This window comes from Phoenix dactylifera, chromosome 3, assembly GCF_009389715.1.
Source record: "Phoenix dactylifera cultivar Barhee BC4 chromosome 3, palm_55x_up_171113_PBpolish2nd_filt_p, whole genome shotgun sequence".
In the NCBI taxonomy this organism is placed as follows: Eukaryota; Viridiplantae; Streptophyta; class Magnoliopsida; order Arecales; family Arecaceae; genus Phoenix; species Phoenix dactylifera.
The window spans coordinates 18,257,305-18,275,751 of NC_052394.1; the positions used below are offsets into that span (position 1 = coordinate 18,257,305).

Sequence of the window (18,447 nt, forward strand, 5' to 3'; positions counted from 1 at the left end):
GAACGTTGCTGAAGACTATACTTCTATTTGTTTGCTCATAAATGGGTGAAAGTAATAGAGTAATCCAGCTATTTATTCTCAGACGGAGACCCCATGCTGAAATTTTTTTGTTCCGGTTCACCAGACCTGCTTGATCACCGAAAGATCTGCAGATGTGTCCTCCAGCATGGAACCGTTGCATGGGGTCATTCTTTTTTCCTCACAAAAGAACGAGACCCCACATGATTTGGTGTCGGCGTAGAATTAGTTCATTAGAGCCTCTCAAAGTGTATGCATGGAAGAGCGACATCATAGTAAATTTCATTTTGAAGTCACTTTTTGCAGTCTAAAATTAGCCAACTATTGTCAGATCAAGTGTTTCGATAGATAAAAAAAATGTGTGTTGATTGGTTTATGGACAAATAGTCGATAGATTCAAATAGCCAGAAGGGCCAGATGCATGTATAATTGTCAATTTTTAAGTATCAAAATATTTCGGTCTGCGCAGTTTTGGACAAATAATAGCACTTAATAGCACTTGACAACAGTTTTAGTGGAGCTCGGTTATAGTTATATATGAACTGTTCTTGTTGAAATTTCATCCTGTCAAGATAACATGGGCATTCTGGTGCACCATCCTTTGTGTCTTATCTTGCTGTAAATAATGTTCCTGTCGGTCATTTTTCAGCAGTTCAAGTCCTCTCGATCGATCCCCAGTCTAAATTTTACAAAATTCGTGCAATTTAGTTGCATGAAATGTTTTCAGAGAAACCAAGCACCCGATCCTTTGGGTCCTTGGTTGCCATGTTATGTTTGATCCCAGCATCAGAAGTCTATTTTAAAGCTGTTCTAAATTTGCACACCGCATTAAATATGGTCATGATAATGCAGGTAGTAACTCTCAACGATCGATCATGGAATTCAGCTAAGGTGAACAGTTTGGGAAGTAAAATGGGAGATGTAGAACATCTAGCGATCCCGTTCATCATGCCTTCACCAACATGCAGAAGGCTGACTAAATCTACGTCCCTACCATGCTTGGCATGCAATAACGCAAATAAAACCTCAAGCGCGCGCACATATTCATACGTGCATGCATACATACATCAATTCAGAGCAAAGATATCTAAACCTTCAAGGAAACACAGATTGTAGTCACAAGTATATACTATTTTTATTTTGATGAATGTGCATATTATTCATATATGAACCATAAGTTAGGAGAGAGCTTTGCTTATATAGCACACGACCAGCAAACCCAGAGAAAAAAGAACCACGAGAGGAAGAGAAGAACAAGCCCAACAGAACACCCCATAGATAGCACTCAATCTTACCCCCTTTCAACACCACCCTTCCCTCCGTCCTCTCCTCACCAAAGAACGGGGCTCGCTGGTCGGCGGCGGCACAGCTCACCGGCCGCATGCTTTAGGTGTAGGATGGCGGCAGGGGAAGCCCAACCACCGCCCCGCAGCGGAGTGCATTAAGAGGCATATTGTATTCATCCCTTAACGATCGTTCTGGCGAGGTCACACTGACGTACAGCTGCTGCCCCAAGTATTTATTCTCCCAATTCATGGATCTCAAATTCCACATTCCAGCATTGTCGAAGGTCAGCAAGATCGCCGTCCATGACTTGGGGAATACATGGACACTGTGCCGGCTCACGGTGTCCAAAAGATTGTAGCGTTTTCGGCTCTCCGGCGACCACTTACCTGGCCCCATCCTGACATCAACATTGATATGAGAAGCATCAGTAGCTGCATATAAGTTTCATAGCATCAACATTGTGTACACTTACCCGGCAGGGAAGAAGGCGTAGCCATCCAAGTGGTAGGACTGGATGCTCTTCTCCGTGTTCTCGAAGATGATCTCGATGAAAGTCCTGAACTCGACGGCGATGACATTGGGTGCAAGTGTCACCGGAGTATCAGGGGCCGGGGGAGCGTCGCCCATGAGACTGTACTTGAACACCGGGTTGCTGAGGTTGAAGTACTCGGCGAGCTTGAGCGGCGTGTCGGGGTCGACGTGGGAGACGCCGTTGATGAAGTTGCGGCGCTTGCCGTCGACGATGCTGTGGCCGTTGACGAGCCTGATGGAGCGGGTGATGTTGATCTGGCCGTAGTGGTAGGAACCCTGGGGGTTGGGGCGGGCGGCGCTGGCGGTGAGGTTCCACCGGAAAGTCCGCCACTGGTTGAAGGACCAGGCCCAGCCGGTGGGTCCCTCGGGGATGACCGGGGATGGGGGGGTGTTGGAGCCGGCGTAGCGGAGGACGGCGGTGGCGGTGAGGACCTTCTTGGTGAAGCGGGTGGAGGCGACGAGGTAGTAGTCTCCAGGGGCCTGGTCGGCGGTGACGAGCACCGACAGGCACTGGCCAACGTGGACGTCGAGGGAGGTATAGAGATTCTGGACGGTGTGGGAGCCCTCCATCTCAACGAGCTTCAACGGATGCTTCTGGATGCGGAAATTGAGAGACGTTTTGAGGCCAACGTTGCAGAAGCGGAAGCGGTAGACGTCGCCGGCCTGCATGGTGAACATGGGGGGCTCGTCGTGGCCGGCGGCGTCCTTGCCGCGGCGGCCATTGATGAGGACGCCGGCGGGGTGGCCGACGCTGCGGCCGGCGTCGAGCTGGCCGGCGAGGACCTTGTGGCTTTTGGTGAACCAGTCGCCGGCGAGGACGTTGAATTCTTCGGCCGGGGGGTCGAAGGGGACAGGGATGAGGAGGCGGCTGTGGACGCGGAGCATGCCGAAGCCACCGGCCGCCTTCTGCATGCCGAGGGAGGGGAAGTAGAAGAAGCTGCCGATCTGGTCCTTGGGCTGGAAGTGGTAGGTGAAGTTCTGGCCCGGGAGGATGGGGCAGTTGGTCCCCGGAGCCCCGTCCATCCATGAGTTCTTCCTGTGCTGAATGCCGTTCCTGCCCAATATGGCATGGTTTGAACATAAACAAATTCTGATTAGTAGTATATCAGCTTATCCAAGGCGAATTATATTTAGTGCTCTATGGGTTCTACTTATGAAAGGAAGCATTGAGGGTTCTATAAAACTAGCAATGCTGCCTAGTAGACTCTAATTTAAGATGAAAATGGAACAACTTATGTGATGCCTATACTAGCTCTTTGATTTGTAGGGATAATTGGTAGGTGGTGGATCCTCTAAAAACCAAAGTTGCAGGGAATTCCAATAGATCAAAACAGGACACTTGAGCTTTAATTGCCGAACGACTAAAGGAAAAAAAAAGCGTAAATTATGCATGAGAATGTTGTGTGTGAGAGGAGAGGGACGAACCATGTGAGGAGGAAGGGCTCATCGAGGTTGTTGAAGACGTTGATGACAATGTTGTTGTTGGAAGTGCAGTTGATTTCGGGGCCCGGGAACTGGTTGTTGATGAGGATGACTTGTTGGGGAGTGCCAAAAGGGGCGATGGTGCCGTATGTCACGTTCCATGTGAAGAAGAGGTATGGGTCTTCTGCCCGGACGGTCGACAGGCCCAAGAGCGAGAGGAGGATGAGCACGGCGGCGACACGCGACATTTCTTTACCCACTCTTCGCGTCTTTTGTTTCTCTGGTTAATGCTTTCTCTATCTAATCTAACTACTAAAAGCAAAAAAAAAAAAGGGAAAAAACAGTGCCTGTACAATATTATGGAATCAGCACAATGCCTGAACTCCTAGAAAGAAAAAGAGAAGAATTGATAGGATGCGGAGCTTACGGTAATGAAATTTAACCGGTGCCCATGGGAAGAGCCCGGCTGAAGTTTATTTGGGGTTCCTCTGGGTTTAGCCGGGGGGTGCTTCAACCGGGGCAGGGAGAGGCAAGCCCCATTTTATAGTAGGGATGTGTTTTGACTTCCAGCGAGGATGGACGGATTTGGATGTCAATGGCCGTTCCAAGCCCCTCTCTCTCCTTCACTCGTTCTCCATGCGTTGCGGTTTTTCCCTTGTAGGCAATGGATGGGTAACTGAGAGAGGGGAGAATTAACTGCAATGCCGGAGGGAGGAACAGCTTGGATCTCTGTTTTGTGTCTGTGAATCGTGATGCTTGAATTTTGACCGATTCTTGATCGGTTTTTAGGCACAAACGGTTCAAACGTCCGTTTAAAATTTTGCTAATCTTAGTTTCTGCTACGTTTCCGCAAGAGCCTCCACAATGGGTGCGGACCTCGTTGTCAGTGCGCCACAGGGTTTCCAGAACAAATTTTGTGCTAAAATGCTAGCCTCATCGTTTGTGGTTCTTAAATGCGATGGTCAGTGGCGTCAAGGAGCATTTGCGAGAGCCATAGCATGTTCCATCTTTTCGATACAAATAAGCAGTCAACCATAAGTATTGACGATACAAATAAGCAGTCAACCATAAGTATTGACGATACTCTCACCATGCAGCAGAATTTAACGCATCAACTGATTGCAAGACTTCCATGTAACCATTCATGATGACATTCTCTTTTCATGTAAATGTTACCAATCCTTCTTGCATGTGTGCCAGAGTTGTACGAGAATTTGTCGCACATCATCTGATTGCAACTATGGTTGCAGAGGATCACACCATAGAATATCTATGGTACCTAAATGAAAAATAAAAAGTTCCTTCATGTCACGGCATGCACCTGATCACTGAATGTAGTAGGTTGAATTCAATAAGGCTATTGTTTGGCACATGAATCACAATAGCGTAGGGCACCAGCGATGCACCTGAGAGTAACCTTGGATAGCTGTGACAGCATGAAGTGCATACTAAGACTGGAGGATGGTTCTGACAGTAAACGTGTTTTGCATGTCAAACAACGTACATATTATTCAATATACAGAGTAGTCCCTAGCAAAAACATTGTGGCCCGTCCAGCGATGACCCGTTTGAAAGCTGTGCCACGTACTTCTTCCTACATAGCCAACAAAACACACCAGGTCTTTCCATAATTACCATCCTAAAAATCCATAGAATGGCTCTATTATAATATCTACCATTCAATCAAAATATAATTCCAGATACAAATGCCAACTTGAAACCACTACTGATCTTGGTTACGCTGTAACCAACTACCTAAACATTTCCCCACATATTACAATCTTACAAGCAAATCAATGATTAATTCGATTCAAAAATAATAACACCTTGAACAGAATATAGTTTTACTACATACAACTCTAATTTTCAGGATCATCATGTAGAGCAACACGTACCATTACTTCACCGTAGGGTGGAGAGATAAGAATTCTCATCAAAATTAATAGACATGCATGGTCCTTGAACTAGCAGCACATCTTGTGAAAAACATATTCCATTACATATGCAGTACTTGACATTAAAGAATCACCAATAGAGAGATCCCAGCTATACCCTTATTGTGACAGAAAACTGATCAACAAGGGTCAAAAAATAGAGGAAAAAATCAATCTACATCCAAGGTATGATGACAGCAATCCAATTTGATGTGCCATCTCAATAATTGTCCAACTATATCACAAATGAATGATGCAATCAACTAATACCTGGACTTACCTGCAATACCGCTTTGCAAAATCAACTCTCCTAACCTGTCCGTTGTACATCTCTCCTGCTGCCATTAGGAAGCACAAAATTAACATCCAAATTTTTTCTGCTGAAGCGCCTCTGGCTCTTATCAGACATGATCAACCCATAATGCTGCTTCACCCATTTATTGCCTTGACATCTCAACCATCTCAGTACCTGACAAGCTGCTCTTCTTGTAGAGGAATCTTCTTCAAACCTAATAATGGGGACATTCATCAACTCTGAAGCAACAAAATTGTGTTCATCCCCTTGTCTTGAATTTGCATAGTCCGAAGTCCTACACCTCATACAAGTGCCGCTATGGATTTACATTGCACTCATCCATAAACCGCTCTTCTTTAGTGAGAAATTTCTTCCAGTAGCTCTTGTATTTAGGTATACCTAGTTCTAGCCATGGTTTCATATTGCCATTATAATGCAATGCGGCAGCATTCTTAATGGCATCTGCACTAACTCCATAATCATGACCCAGTCTTGACTGAACCCAGGTATCATCTAGTGCATAGATCAATTCTTGAAATGCAAGCAAGCTTATGGGCAGTGCTGAAGCTCTCCATGATGCTTCACTCCCGTTTTGAAACTGACATTGGCAAAGCATGACAAAACACTCAGAAAGTCTTAAAATTAATGAGGCAATTCCTCATTGCTTATCTGCCAAACTTGAATAGCATAGTTTTTCTTTTCATTTCATTCATTGAAAAAAAAAACATGTGACTCAAGCCTCAAAAATCTCATATACACTTCTGAAAATTCAAAACTGCATAGCAATAATAGAAACGTAATACAAAGCCATTTATAGGTATTCCAATATGGGGGCAGAAGCCACTAACCAAAACTTATATCCAAACAAGCTGATAGTTCAAGAACAGAAATTATATTTGACAAGGTACCAAACAGCCAACACAGGTCAAAGAAAGTCTACAACTACTCAATTCTGACAACCAATCAAATTGCAGCTGAATTATTAATTATCAAGTTCACGATAGTTTTGTTAATAACTATAAGTAAAAATATTCATTTTTCTATATATATGTATATATGTGTATATGTATATATATATGTATATGTGTGTGTGTGTGTATGTATGTATGTATATAAGTGTATATGTATATATATATATATGTATATATGTGTGTGTGTGTCTATATATACATATATATATGTATGTATATATGTGTGTGTGTGTGTGTCTATATAGATACATATATATAATCCTTGCATACTGCAAAATGACAAGACAAGACTAAAGATTAATGCCACTTACCTTTTGGAGCAGGCCTAGGTAATTTCCAGTAATGTTGCGGTCTCTCCACCTTTCCAAATCTATAATGTTCAGTCCGGACATCCAGGCACAAGAATTTCCGTTATAGTTATATCCTCTCATATACGTTTTCAACTGACCCAATCTAATTCCACAGAACTGAACAGCACCATTCACCTTGCCTTCCAAGTCAAGGTTCCATAAGGATGACAAGTCCTGTTGAACCACGACATCATCATCCAAAACAATCACCTTTTTCAGACTTTTGAATATTTCAGGTACAAGAAAGTGTGAGTGACCAAAAACGGATATATACTCAGTTCTCATCTGCATAGGAGATGACTGAGCAATGTCGCGGATGGAAACACGGAATTCCTCAGAAGGTGATAGCTGTCGTGGGCCCAAATTGTAGACGTTGATCAGCTTAAGATTGTCAAAATTCAAGACACGAACAGTTGCCTCCTTGTAAGAATTTCTGGCAAACCAGTGTTTCATGGCATAAAAATTTTGCCCATCAGTGACCAAATGGAAAATCATCTGTCCACTTTTCTGTGAAATTACAAGACAAAAGTCAACGACACCAGTCAAACATGAAATTATTTTGATATCCAATCATTACAACAAAACAGTTTACCTCAGCATTCATCACAGCGGAATTGATGGTAACAGATGCTGCAAGTACGTTTCTTGAGAAGAGCACATAGTGCCGAAAGCTTGGGTTGTTGAGCTTCTGAGCATGTAATTGCTCTATATCCTGCAATGATGTTTTGAAATATTCGACTGTCAATCTCATTGACAAGCAATGGAGACTTCTGGGCATGGTCTGAACACCAAGGTGGTACAGGAAAGAACTCTGCTTCATATGGAAATGAGCTTCATCCTCGGTCAGATCAAGTATCTGTCTAAGTTTCTTGTCAACATTATTGCAGTCTACAGCACATGATTTGGCTATTGCAATTGTGTGATCCATTTTCTGTATCTTCTTTCCAACACTGAAAGGTGAAAGTGAAGTTGATCTTCAGAACCAATTCCTCATGATCCAAAAAAAGGAAAGAGAAACTTCAAATGATTTTAGTAGATTTCTGAAGTAAAATCCAATGAAACAAAAATGCATGCTGACCTCTGTAGCCCCAGACACATGAAGGCTAGGAAAAGAAAATTTCAAAATGTTCATTATAAGTCAATAGTAAGCATAATCAGAAGTCCTCAATCAAGGGTTTTCCCAGATCACAAACTCTTATGGTAAGTATGGTTCAAATTTTGGTTTAGCTAGCTATGAACTAAAAAGATTTTGCTAACAAACAACATGTTCCAGGCAGTTCTGGTCACAGATAAAACAGGACACAACTGATCAAAGCCATAATGATTATTTTAAGTCATTCGCATGGACCAACAGTCTTGGGCAAAGAAGCACATTTAGGTGTTTCATTAAGAGCTTCACTTGAAATGCCTAGAAACCACCTCAAATAATCCAATGTTCGGTGTCAGTTTTGCTCTGACTTCTCAGGAATCTTGATCATTTTCATTACAAAGGAAATGTTTCGACCGCAACTTTTTAATCTACAATTGTAATATGAAACTGTTATAAATCGTACTTGTAATGATCTCTCAGAAATGACCCAATCAAAGTAAGCCACAATGAAGAGAAAGGTTCAAACTCTAGTAGTTAACAAATATGAAGATGACAATGGCCAAAAATAGCTTCCAGAAGTTCTTTAAAACAGCGAGAGAGAGAGAGAGAGAACTAAATTGTAAAAAGGATACAAACAATGTTAAGAATCAATCTAGGATCACACTTTAGATGCGGGTCTTACTTCCTCTCCCCAAAGTAGCAAATTAACCCCGTATTGCACCACTCTATATCAAACACTTGGCCAGGTTCTTGGATGATCCTCATACTCGTTTCTTTCGCACCTCTACAGTGCTCACTTCATGTTATGCTCCATCCTATTTAATCATTAAGGTAGCTTGGATGTTTTTACCAACAAGTGCCTAGACACCACATCATCCGTATAGGATTCTCCTAGGGCACATCTGTTTGAACCAAAAGGATAAAATGACACCATATGTGGTGAGGAAAATATTCCATATTTCATCAAGAGAAAAATAGCAGACAAGTGCTTTTTCTAAGTGTTCGCTTTCATAAGGATCCTCCACAAGATGATAGTAAAACGTTTGAATAATTTTTCTTTTCATATTAGTGGCACAAGCTCGGACCATAATTTTTTTTTTCTAACAATAAAAATTACTTAAGAAAATAAGTAAATGGAATTGATAATACAAAATCCAGCTCACTTTGCATCCCCAAAATCTAGATTTTTTATAATAATTTAGAACCAATGCATTGGATATATGCAGTCAACTTATTAGCTTTTATAGTTTCTTTTTGTGGAAAAGCTTTCATAGTTTTCTGAATGACCATGGACCTCCAAGGGCTCAACCTCCCCCATCCTGGTATGATTCCTAAACAGACAAAAGGATCATTCAAAATTCAGAGCCTCTGAGAGAAGATGAAAACCAACACTCACTCCCAACACCAAAAGATGTTATCCAGAACTAAACCATCTGAATGAATTCAATCTTAAGTCAACAATGTAAGTAACAACTCCTCTATTGCCTTTCCATTCGACTCATTTGAGATACAAGTAGGACGTAACAATGTCCAAAGCTTTTAATTTGCATGGATGGGATTTTAAGCTAAATAGGTTGTATATGTAACTCCCAAAGATCTTGGGAAACAGAAATTTGAAGGATATGAAGAATAAATATAGTAGTATTAGATCACATAAAAGAAACCTATTTGGCACAACAAGGTGTCAATACATCAGTCTTTGCTCAGTTACGTGTAGGAAACTACAGATATGATTATACATATAACAGGTAGTAATTCCAGAACTGTTACGAAAAGATAAATTGCAGATCCACAAAGACACCTTGTCCACTAGATAATTTGATGGTCATCTATTATGATTAAATGATCCATGTTGATGGGTTCATATATAGACTTTTGAGTTGGGTCCGGTACAAGTCAAGGTTTCATAAGTTGTTACCCACACTTGACCTAAACCAACCCATTGTCACCCCTAAGCTTACTCAATGTTGCTACTTGCTTGACACCCAAATCAGAAACTGATCCATACAAAATCAAAAACCAGCGAGTGTTGGGTTGGTTAAAGGTCCAAACATATCTAGACCTAACCTATAAACCTGATGGGTCTTATGAAATCTCTACCATCTAGACCTAGACCAGACCTAATTCTTGAACAGTTAGTCTGATTCAAAATTTGCAGGTCCAGGTTGGCGATAACTGGACCCTACCTGACCCAATAGCACCCCTAATAGGAACAATAAAACCTTTACCCATCAATTTGGTGAGGCATTAGTTCAAATCATATACTTGAAATTAATTTGGATCATGCATAGGACATATTGGATATAGACCTAGACAAAGTTGAACTCAATCAATAGATGCCAAGAAGCATGAGTTTGCCTAATGCCCGTTTGGCAGATCTTTTGGAGGGTCATAAAGCACTTTCTTGTCCTCCAAAAGCACTTTTAAATGGAATAAGGGTGTTTAGTAAAAAAATCAAAAAGTTGTTTTAGCTTTGCCAGAAAACTAAAACAGCTTTTTGGAAGAGCTGTTTTGAGTTATAATATTTTTTTCTTTTTGGATCAAAATACCCATGATAAAATATAATAATTACAAAAAATAATAATATTAATATATAATGATAATAATTATAATATTTTATACCTTTATTATTGTATTATACTATAAATATTATATTATATTATATTATATCATAATACATTGATATATTATGCTATATAATATCAAATTATGTTATATTATATGCTATAGTATATAATATTATATTTCTATATTATAATAATATTATATTACATTACAATAATATTATACTATATTACATATTTATGTATTAATATATATTATATTTTATTATGCTCTGTTGTATAATACTATGCAATATCCTTTATGGTCATTTTGTCATACCAAAAATATTTTTTCAGTTTGTTTACCAAACACATTAAAGTCTCATAGCACTTTAGAAATGTAGTTACCAAATAGCAAATAGCATTTTATAAAAGCTCTACTTCAAAAAGCTCTACTTTCGAAAGCTCTATTGCCAACAGCTCTGCCAAACGGGGTCTACGTTGTCCATGATATCCTGCTACCACCTTGTAGCCTCTACGTGTTGACACTAATCATCTAACTCGGCCCAGATGGCCTTGCCTCATTTGAACGCTGCATAATAGGCAACCCTAAAGGACCTTAACATGAACTCATCTATATAATGCAACAAATCTATGATCTAAGTACCTCAAATTTCGTTTGACATCGGAGGCCACTAATTAATAACATGATTGCATAAACATAACAAATATTTAAATTTAACTATCCTAATGCATTAACATTCATTATATTTGGCACCAAACAAGTTCGTGATAATATAAATTTTGTAGTCTACAATGATTTCTCTCCATAATGTCACTTGCATCATGCATGAGCCCTTTTACTAGCAAAATGCAATGCTTTAAATCAATTGATGCATGAAGAAAGGAAGATTAGATACGTCTAGAAGACATCACTTACAATGATGGAAGGTCAGCATCTAAAATAGCTTCACTAAGCATGCGCTCATGTTCTTGAATATTCTGTTTCAATTCACGTGACAACTTCTCCTGTCCCTGAAGCTTAGCAATGCTTGGGTAATAAGCTCTAGCCACAAATAACTGATCTTTGAGTCTTTTCACTATAGAATCTTTCATCGTTTCTTTGTGTTCCATGGACCAAATGCAGTAGCTTCCAAATTCAAGCTGACATGGTCTCTCCATCTCATCACCAGCTGCACTTTTGGAACGGATTTCCTTTTGATCTCCCCCATCATTCTAAGATAATTAACACAAAAAGTTATTTTGGAAAACCTACAAGTTGAACCCAAGGGGATCAACCAAACAAAATCACTATGGTATCATACACCTCAAGATCTAAAACAAGGTCAAACGTGAAATCTAATGCACATATAAAATCTGCCTATTTTCAAGGCAAAAGAAGCGAAATGATTTTTTTTAAAACAAGTTATTTATCAAGGAATTAAGCAAGAACTGCCACTGGGTCAAAGAAGGCAGTAGGCTGAATCAGTTCCACAATTTTATATGTGCTTAATATAGTGACGAGCATTTGCTAAAACATGAGATTAAGTCTTACTCTTGCATTCAGAGATGAAGGTACTTTTGGTGCCACTACTTGTTCTTTTGGTGGACCTGCATGCATGATCAAGAGTGGGGTTTTAGTTTTAACTTTCCTAGATGCAAAAGAAGGGGGAAAATCAAGACAGTAAACATAGATGAATTTGCAATGCTTACCTCCATGGGTAATATTCTTGGGTTTAGAGTAGGGCAAAGCATCCTTTGGATGCGAAGTGGATTGCATGCCAGCATAACTGGATTCAATCAGAGGTTTCTTTGTGAAGTTTTCAGGAACATCCTGATATATAAACAATTGAAAATGTTCTCATATTCTAATTTGCCAATTTGACGTAGCTAACAAATAACTGGACACTTCCAAAAATAATATAATATTAAAGACGTTTCAGGCTATAGGTTACGTGGACTTGATCGGATAAAATTAATATAGGTGCTCATTATGGCCTAAAGATTGTGTAGAATACATAACAGAAGAACAGAAGAATCAGTAAAGCTAGATATTAAATTTAAATTGGTCAAACAAGAAGAAAAGCTGATCAGTTGAGGAATGACCAACAATTGAGGAATGGCAGAAAATTTTCAGAAAGAATATTTATCAAACCAAAAGAATATATAAAAACGAAAGACAATTTTCAGAGAAAATCATGCATGCAAAATGAGATGACAATACCGTCACTTAAAGCAACTTACAGTATATGATAATAGTCGAAAAGGTTGCGCTAGCTACCAAAAGCTTAGAACATCGTGCTAAAGTACATGAACCTATGACATCTAATAGGCAGATAAGGAAGCACCTTGGCACATCCATGAAATATAAAAACTGGATCTCATAACTTAATGAGCACAGTGTGAATATGGTAACTTGTTGGGACCCTTTGAAGTTTGAAAAATTAACTTGAAATCAGGCTTCCTCTTTTTCTCTTTCAAAACGAAAGAAAAGAAGACCTTTGATTTTGCTCATGGGCCTCGACACGACATGTTTTCCAGGAGCCTCAATATATGACAATTTTCTCTTGAAAGGAGATATCCAGAGAATTTGGAGCACTTATCTTCTGCCCCACAATGACAAATCATGTAAGTTTGTTAGGTGCTCATGGGGTCATCATACAAATTTGGGACACAACTATTTATCCAACATTTTCTTGGGTAAACAAATAATAGATAAGGCAAACTTGTGGCAGCACTAAATTTTTGTTTGTAGCAACTGTTCTCTCAAGATTTTCAACTATGTTCTTGCTGTGACAATTAATGAGAAGATTAGGCTTTAATTGATGAAGAGATAATCTATAAATGTTTTTAACTGATAAAAGTATATTATTATAAGTTTGATGAAAATCTAATTTTTTATGTGAAACTATGAGCATATAATATTTTTTAATTATTTTTTTAAAAGAACAAAATCAAGGAATCCACATGTTATCAAGAAATTTACCTAAAATTCAAAAAAAATCGTGATAGATTTTCAAGATTTCTGAAAATTGTAAACAAAGATGATTTATCTGCAACATCTATAGAAGAGTGTTAATTAACATAGACTTGAGTTTTGGAACCCAACAACCTATAGAGAAGATCTGAGCTCATATCTCACAATCCAAGCTAAATTTTTCAAATCCACTATCCATGTGATATGATCCACGCAATAAATTCCTTCTCTTCTTTCTCCTTAAAAATCTGTTAAGCAGCCTCAAGAGACCTCAAAAGTTTCTATGGAACCAGGAAACCACATGCTTCCAATATTCTCAGAACCTGGCAATTCAATCTCAATCTTGACAAGATGCTTCTTGAAGACTTGCTTTATCACCAAGGAGTAAGATGTCCCTATCTTGATTTGGAGGGGGGGGAAAGAATGGCCCTAAGGACATCATTTACCTCACTATGATGTTAAAAAAAATATGGTCATAATCCAAAATGACACATTAAAATACATAGATACAAATTAAAATACATACAGTGTGTACATACAAATCTACATCATACACATACATATATGTGTGTGTGTGTGTTACTTAACCCCCTCACCAAAAGTCAGATGTAACGAATTTCAGACAAAACCAGCCAAAATTGGACCATCAATTTCAGTTAAAATGGACAGCAACTATTGCAGTTTTAAATATGTAATATCTTAAAGTTTTAGCCACATGTAAAATTACTGTTATTTAACTGGCAACAGTTTCTATACAATGAGGTTTTTCAGCTGCGGATTTGTTAAGGATCTAATATCCAACTTAACATCTGATTCAACTGATTCAATCTAATCAAGGTCAGCAATCTCGGTACCGGGTAGTGTTTTCGTACCTTATCGATTCGGTATGGTACGGTACGGTATACTCCTGTGCCGAAATAGCTTTCTGACCCATTTTCTCAATTTCTTTACAACCCCTCATACAAGGAATCTTATTGATCATTACATTGCTGTGGCTTCCAATTCAATTTGGAAATCCTGAAACCAAAGAGTGCAAATACGTACTCAATCCTCAAATCAACTTCATAAGGTCTCGCAGCCCTCTCGTGTTAACCCAACCCCAGAACTTATGGACCTCCCCATCAGGTTCATATGAATAACCGACACTAAATTAACTATTATTGGAGTAATAAGAGGTGACAAAATTGCTTAGGAATAAAAAATTATGAACTAACATAAGGTGCATAAGGTTATAAAAGGAACAACAAACACTGCAAGCAGGTGCCCTAATCAACCCTGCTAGGATTCGAAAATGTCTGATGGGATTCTGGGAGGAAGAACTTGCCTATAAAAGGGAAAAAAATAAGCAGGCAGTAATACATAATGATCTAGAACATATTTCATGATGAACACAAGGGGTAGAGATATGACAATGTGGAGAAATCTCTCAAAGGTGCATGTATGGGAACAAGCATTTAGAGAACATGATTAGTTTTAAAAGGAATTACTATGTAAAAAGGCCTGCCCTGAGATTTCATGAGTCACATATAATTTTTGTGGAATTGAAAGAATGAAAAAAGTTAAAATCTGTCTTCATATATTCATCGTTAAACAATTTTTTCTATCCTTGTCAACAAGCACTAAAAATAAAAGGTTATATCCCTTAATTTTCAAACATAAAATTATGGGAAAAGCTCTCAGTTTAACTCTCAAACTCTTACATCCGGAGTTAGATTCAACAAGATGTAAATAATAGATGCTATACAGATCCAGGAATGCGTAGCAGCCAATATCAGGTAAAATCCTTATGCAAACAAATTTCAAGATAAGCCCACACAACCCCATCAACAAGTAATTGTTTAAATAATCCTTCGCCTGCCGCCAGAAGATTAATATGCATTTAACAGACAAAAACAAGTGCCTGTCACAAACTCTTTCCACATCTGTCACTTTCGTCAAGTTTCGGGCATATGAAAATATATCAATGAAAAGCTGATGCCTTAAGTAGAAAAAGGGTAGTGCTGTAGAAATTCATTCAAGCAAAAAAATTCACGATGAAGTGCTGGAGAGCTACGTTGAACAATTAACCCATAACATACGGTAAGAAGATCTTGAAAGAGGATGACTCCCACTAAATTATCAATTAAAACATGCACTCTCAACTATAGCTATTTTGACTTATTTAGGTGCAACTAGAAAGAAAAAAAATAACGCAATAGAACCCATCCTCCAGATGAATCCAAAAAATGCAAATATACAGTTAGCATAGGGCAAACCTTTGGAATTGCTGGTTTAAATCTATCAATAAGATCATGAACCCTCGACTCACCCACCTGCCAAACACCAAAAGCACAAAACAGCATAAGTTATTAAAGACATATGGACAAACTACAGCTTTTCCGGATCGAATCAATCAGTTCAACAACCGATCTACCAAAATGGAAGTGACTTGAGCAAATCCAGAAATCCACAATAATAAACTCCAAAAGAAATAAAAAGGAAAAAAAAAAAAGAAAGGGACCTCGGACTGACTCTGCTCCAGACCAGCATCCACACGGGCGTAATTCTCAAAGACAGATTCCTACGCAACGATCAGAACCAAAGCAAGCTATAAGAAACAACCAGCGAACAAAAAAATTCACTCCATCAACAACATAATAATAACTTCTCTCACCGAAGACGAGCGCTCATCACTCAAGTATCCTGCACGAAAGACAAGAAACAGCATGAGAGATCCCGACCACATAGCAGTAAAGAACAACCAAATGCAGCTAGAACTCTCCATTCCCCCTAATTCTCGAAACAAAACAAAATCAACCCCACAGATCTCTCCATCTCGAGGCCACCGAAAGCATCCGAGCCAGATCCGGAGCAGGGCGCTGGAATCGGAGTTCCAGACTACAATGCGGCCGGAAACCAGGATCTCGCTGGCCAGACCGCATCGAGAACGAAGGCAATGCCGAGGCCGGGGCGAGATCTGAGAAGATCTTAGGGTTTAGAGAGACAAGAAGAAAGGAGGGGGGGGGGGGGGGGGGGGACGAACCAGAGGGGAAGCGGTTGTGGAGGCCGAGGAGGAAGGCGAGGGGGACGAGGAGAGAGAAGAAGACGAGGGCGAGGACGGCCACGGCGTGTCCCTTCCATCGCCGCTTCGCCGGCGGCGAACTCGCGGCGATGTAACCCTTCATCTCCTGCCCTCTCGCAGAAAAGCGCACACCCTCTCTTTCTTCCCTCCCCTATTCCGCCCGTCCTTTATTTATCTGTCTATGCCTCTGGGAATCGCCGCTGCCTCTCGTCTCTCCACTCCAAACCATAACTGAAACGTGGAAGCCCTCCTCTATCTCTCTTTCTCTCTTTGATTGATACGTAGAATGGAATAATAGAGATAGATTCTTTGGATTTTTTTGCTTTTTTTTCCTGCTGTCACTGAGAGGACTATGGAAATAGAAAAAGAGAAAAGAAACGAAGGGAGGGTGAGAAAAAGTTTTGAGAGAGACGAAGAGGAGTTTGGAGGGTATATTGGTGCAGAGAAGAAAGTGACGGCCTGGAGGATAGGAGCGTGGTTTGTGAAATTTGATGTGAAGGGGGAAGTTTTGGGAGGTGATTGTTCACCGGGGCAGTAAGCCTAGCGGCATGGGCCATCTTGGTCTCTTGGCTCGTGATGTGCTGTATTTCTCTCGGATCCCACGCGGGTTTCCCAGTGGGGCCGACTCGAATAGGAAGTGACCGCTTTCTATTTAACGGGACAGGGTTGTGTCACTCACGCGAAACAAGGATGCACGCTCCTTCGCTCGAATCAACCGTTGGATCGCGCAAGGGTTGCTTCGAGATCTGCATAGACGGATGAATGGAAGTTGCGGGGCGCTTTGAGAGATGTGCGGAGCGCAATCCGACGGATGAGATCGCGAAAGATGATCGATCGTTCTTTCGCGCGAAAGATACAACCTGAACCTCCATTTAACCAACCCTTGTCGCTGCACGTGGTATGCACGTGAGGGGCGTTGATGAGGGAGAAGCTGGGGCAATCCTAATCCGTATTAATTAAAAGTAGCAGAAATAGTTAATAAGGCGATTGTGAGTTAAAAACTACTGCTAAATATATGTGGTGCAGGACACGTAAATGAAAATATAAATAACTGTACTTACGTGAGAAACGCGTATATATGATTATTTTGCGCATTTATTTTGTTTGAATGTTTATTAAAAAGAGGGGATGTGTGAACGGCATCTTAATTTCTGACTATATCAAAAGTTCGATGTCACAAACCTAGCCTTATGGGCATTATAATAGAAAATTTGTTTGCATTCTATATAATTTCTTCTCGTGATTTCATTTTATATAATAGAAATGGAAGTAAGTGAGGGGTGTATTTGTTTAAGATGGGACTAGCTTTGGAGGAAAGAAGGTTAGGGTGCCACGAAATCAAACTTCTAAGGTTTTCTATGCCACGCAACAATATAGATCCAACATATTTATGATAAATGAGGAAAATTCATTTCACAGCTTTGAAAGATTATAGTTGATCTGAAAAGGCAACTCAAATGTTTCATTAATTGACAAAACTGTCATGTTTTTAGAATCTACAAAATTATCAACCTAGGTTAGATGAAAATATTAGACCTTTCTTCTATTTGCGTGGAACGAAAGTATTTTGGCTACATCTCGATCAAGATTTGAAATACTATGAAACAGGATCATATTAATCACATATCAGCATAATATGTAAAGTTGCCGTTGCTTCATGGTTCATCATTATACCTTAATATGGCATGTATTACATATTTCAATATGTTTTAACATGGAACCCAATCTCTTGAGCAAGAGATAACATCTATATGAGCAAGCGCTTGGTGGTTGTTTTCAAGTACATAAAAGTGCATTCCAAACTAAGTCCAAACAAAATTATAAATAAATTATTTGCATAGAATTTCATTTGAAGAGTGGTGATGCCTTTAAAGCAGTTAGCAAAAACAGGGGTTTGCACAGAATTTCTTGTTTCTAAATTATGCTTGTTGACATAATTTATATAATAGGTAGTTTTGATAAACAAAT

The 18,447-nt window shown here is 39.6% G+C and overlaps 2 protein-coding genes across 4 annotated transcripts; both read right to left on the bottom strand.

The window, feature by feature from the left end:
- Nucleotides 1-1,128: 1,128 nt before the first annotated feature.
- On the bottom strand, nt 1,129-3,799 carry LOC103717889 (L-ascorbate oxidase homolog). Its single transcript, XM_008806444.4, has 4 exons — nt 3,686-3,799; nt 3,262-3,605; nt 1,778-2,890; nt 1,129-1,702 (listed from the first exon to the last, which is right to left on the bottom strand). The coding sequence occupies exons 2-4, from the start codon at nt 3,504-3,506 to the stop codon at nt 1,405-1,407; spliced, it is 1,656 nt and encodes a 551-aa protein (XP_008804666.2). The 5' UTR covers nt 3,507-3,605; nt 3,686-3,799; the 3' UTR covers nt 1,129-1,404.
- A 1,339-nt stretch (nt 3,800-5,138) lies between these two features.
- Nucleotides 5,139-16,933, bottom strand: LOC103717888 (probable galacturonosyltransferase 7). 3 transcript variants are annotated; one of them, XM_008806441.2, is made up of 10 exons: nt 16,441-16,933; nt 16,072-16,100; nt 15,919-15,978; nt 15,674-15,730; nt 12,155-12,275; nt 11,997-12,052; nt 11,382-11,677; nt 7,401-7,758; nt 6,770-7,315; nt 5,139-6,085 (listed from the first exon to the last, which is right to left on the bottom strand). In XM_008806441.2, the coding sequence occupies exons 1-10, from the start codon at nt 16,580-16,582 to the stop codon at nt 5,804-5,806; spliced, it is 1,947 nt and encodes a 648-aa protein (XP_008804663.2). In that variant the 5' UTR covers nt 16,583-16,933; the 3' UTR covers nt 5,139-5,803. The 3 variants fall into 3 exon arrangements, with proteins under 3 accessions (XP_008804663.2, XP_026664568.2, XP_038980804.1); XM_026808767.2 differs by having other exon boundaries at nt 15,930-15,978; nt 16,441-16,663; XM_039124876.1 differs by lacking the exon at nt 16,441-16,933 and adding an exon at nt 14,291-14,435 and having other exon boundaries at nt 16,072-16,101.
- Between the last annotated feature and the right edge of the window lie 1,514 nt (nt 16,934-18,447).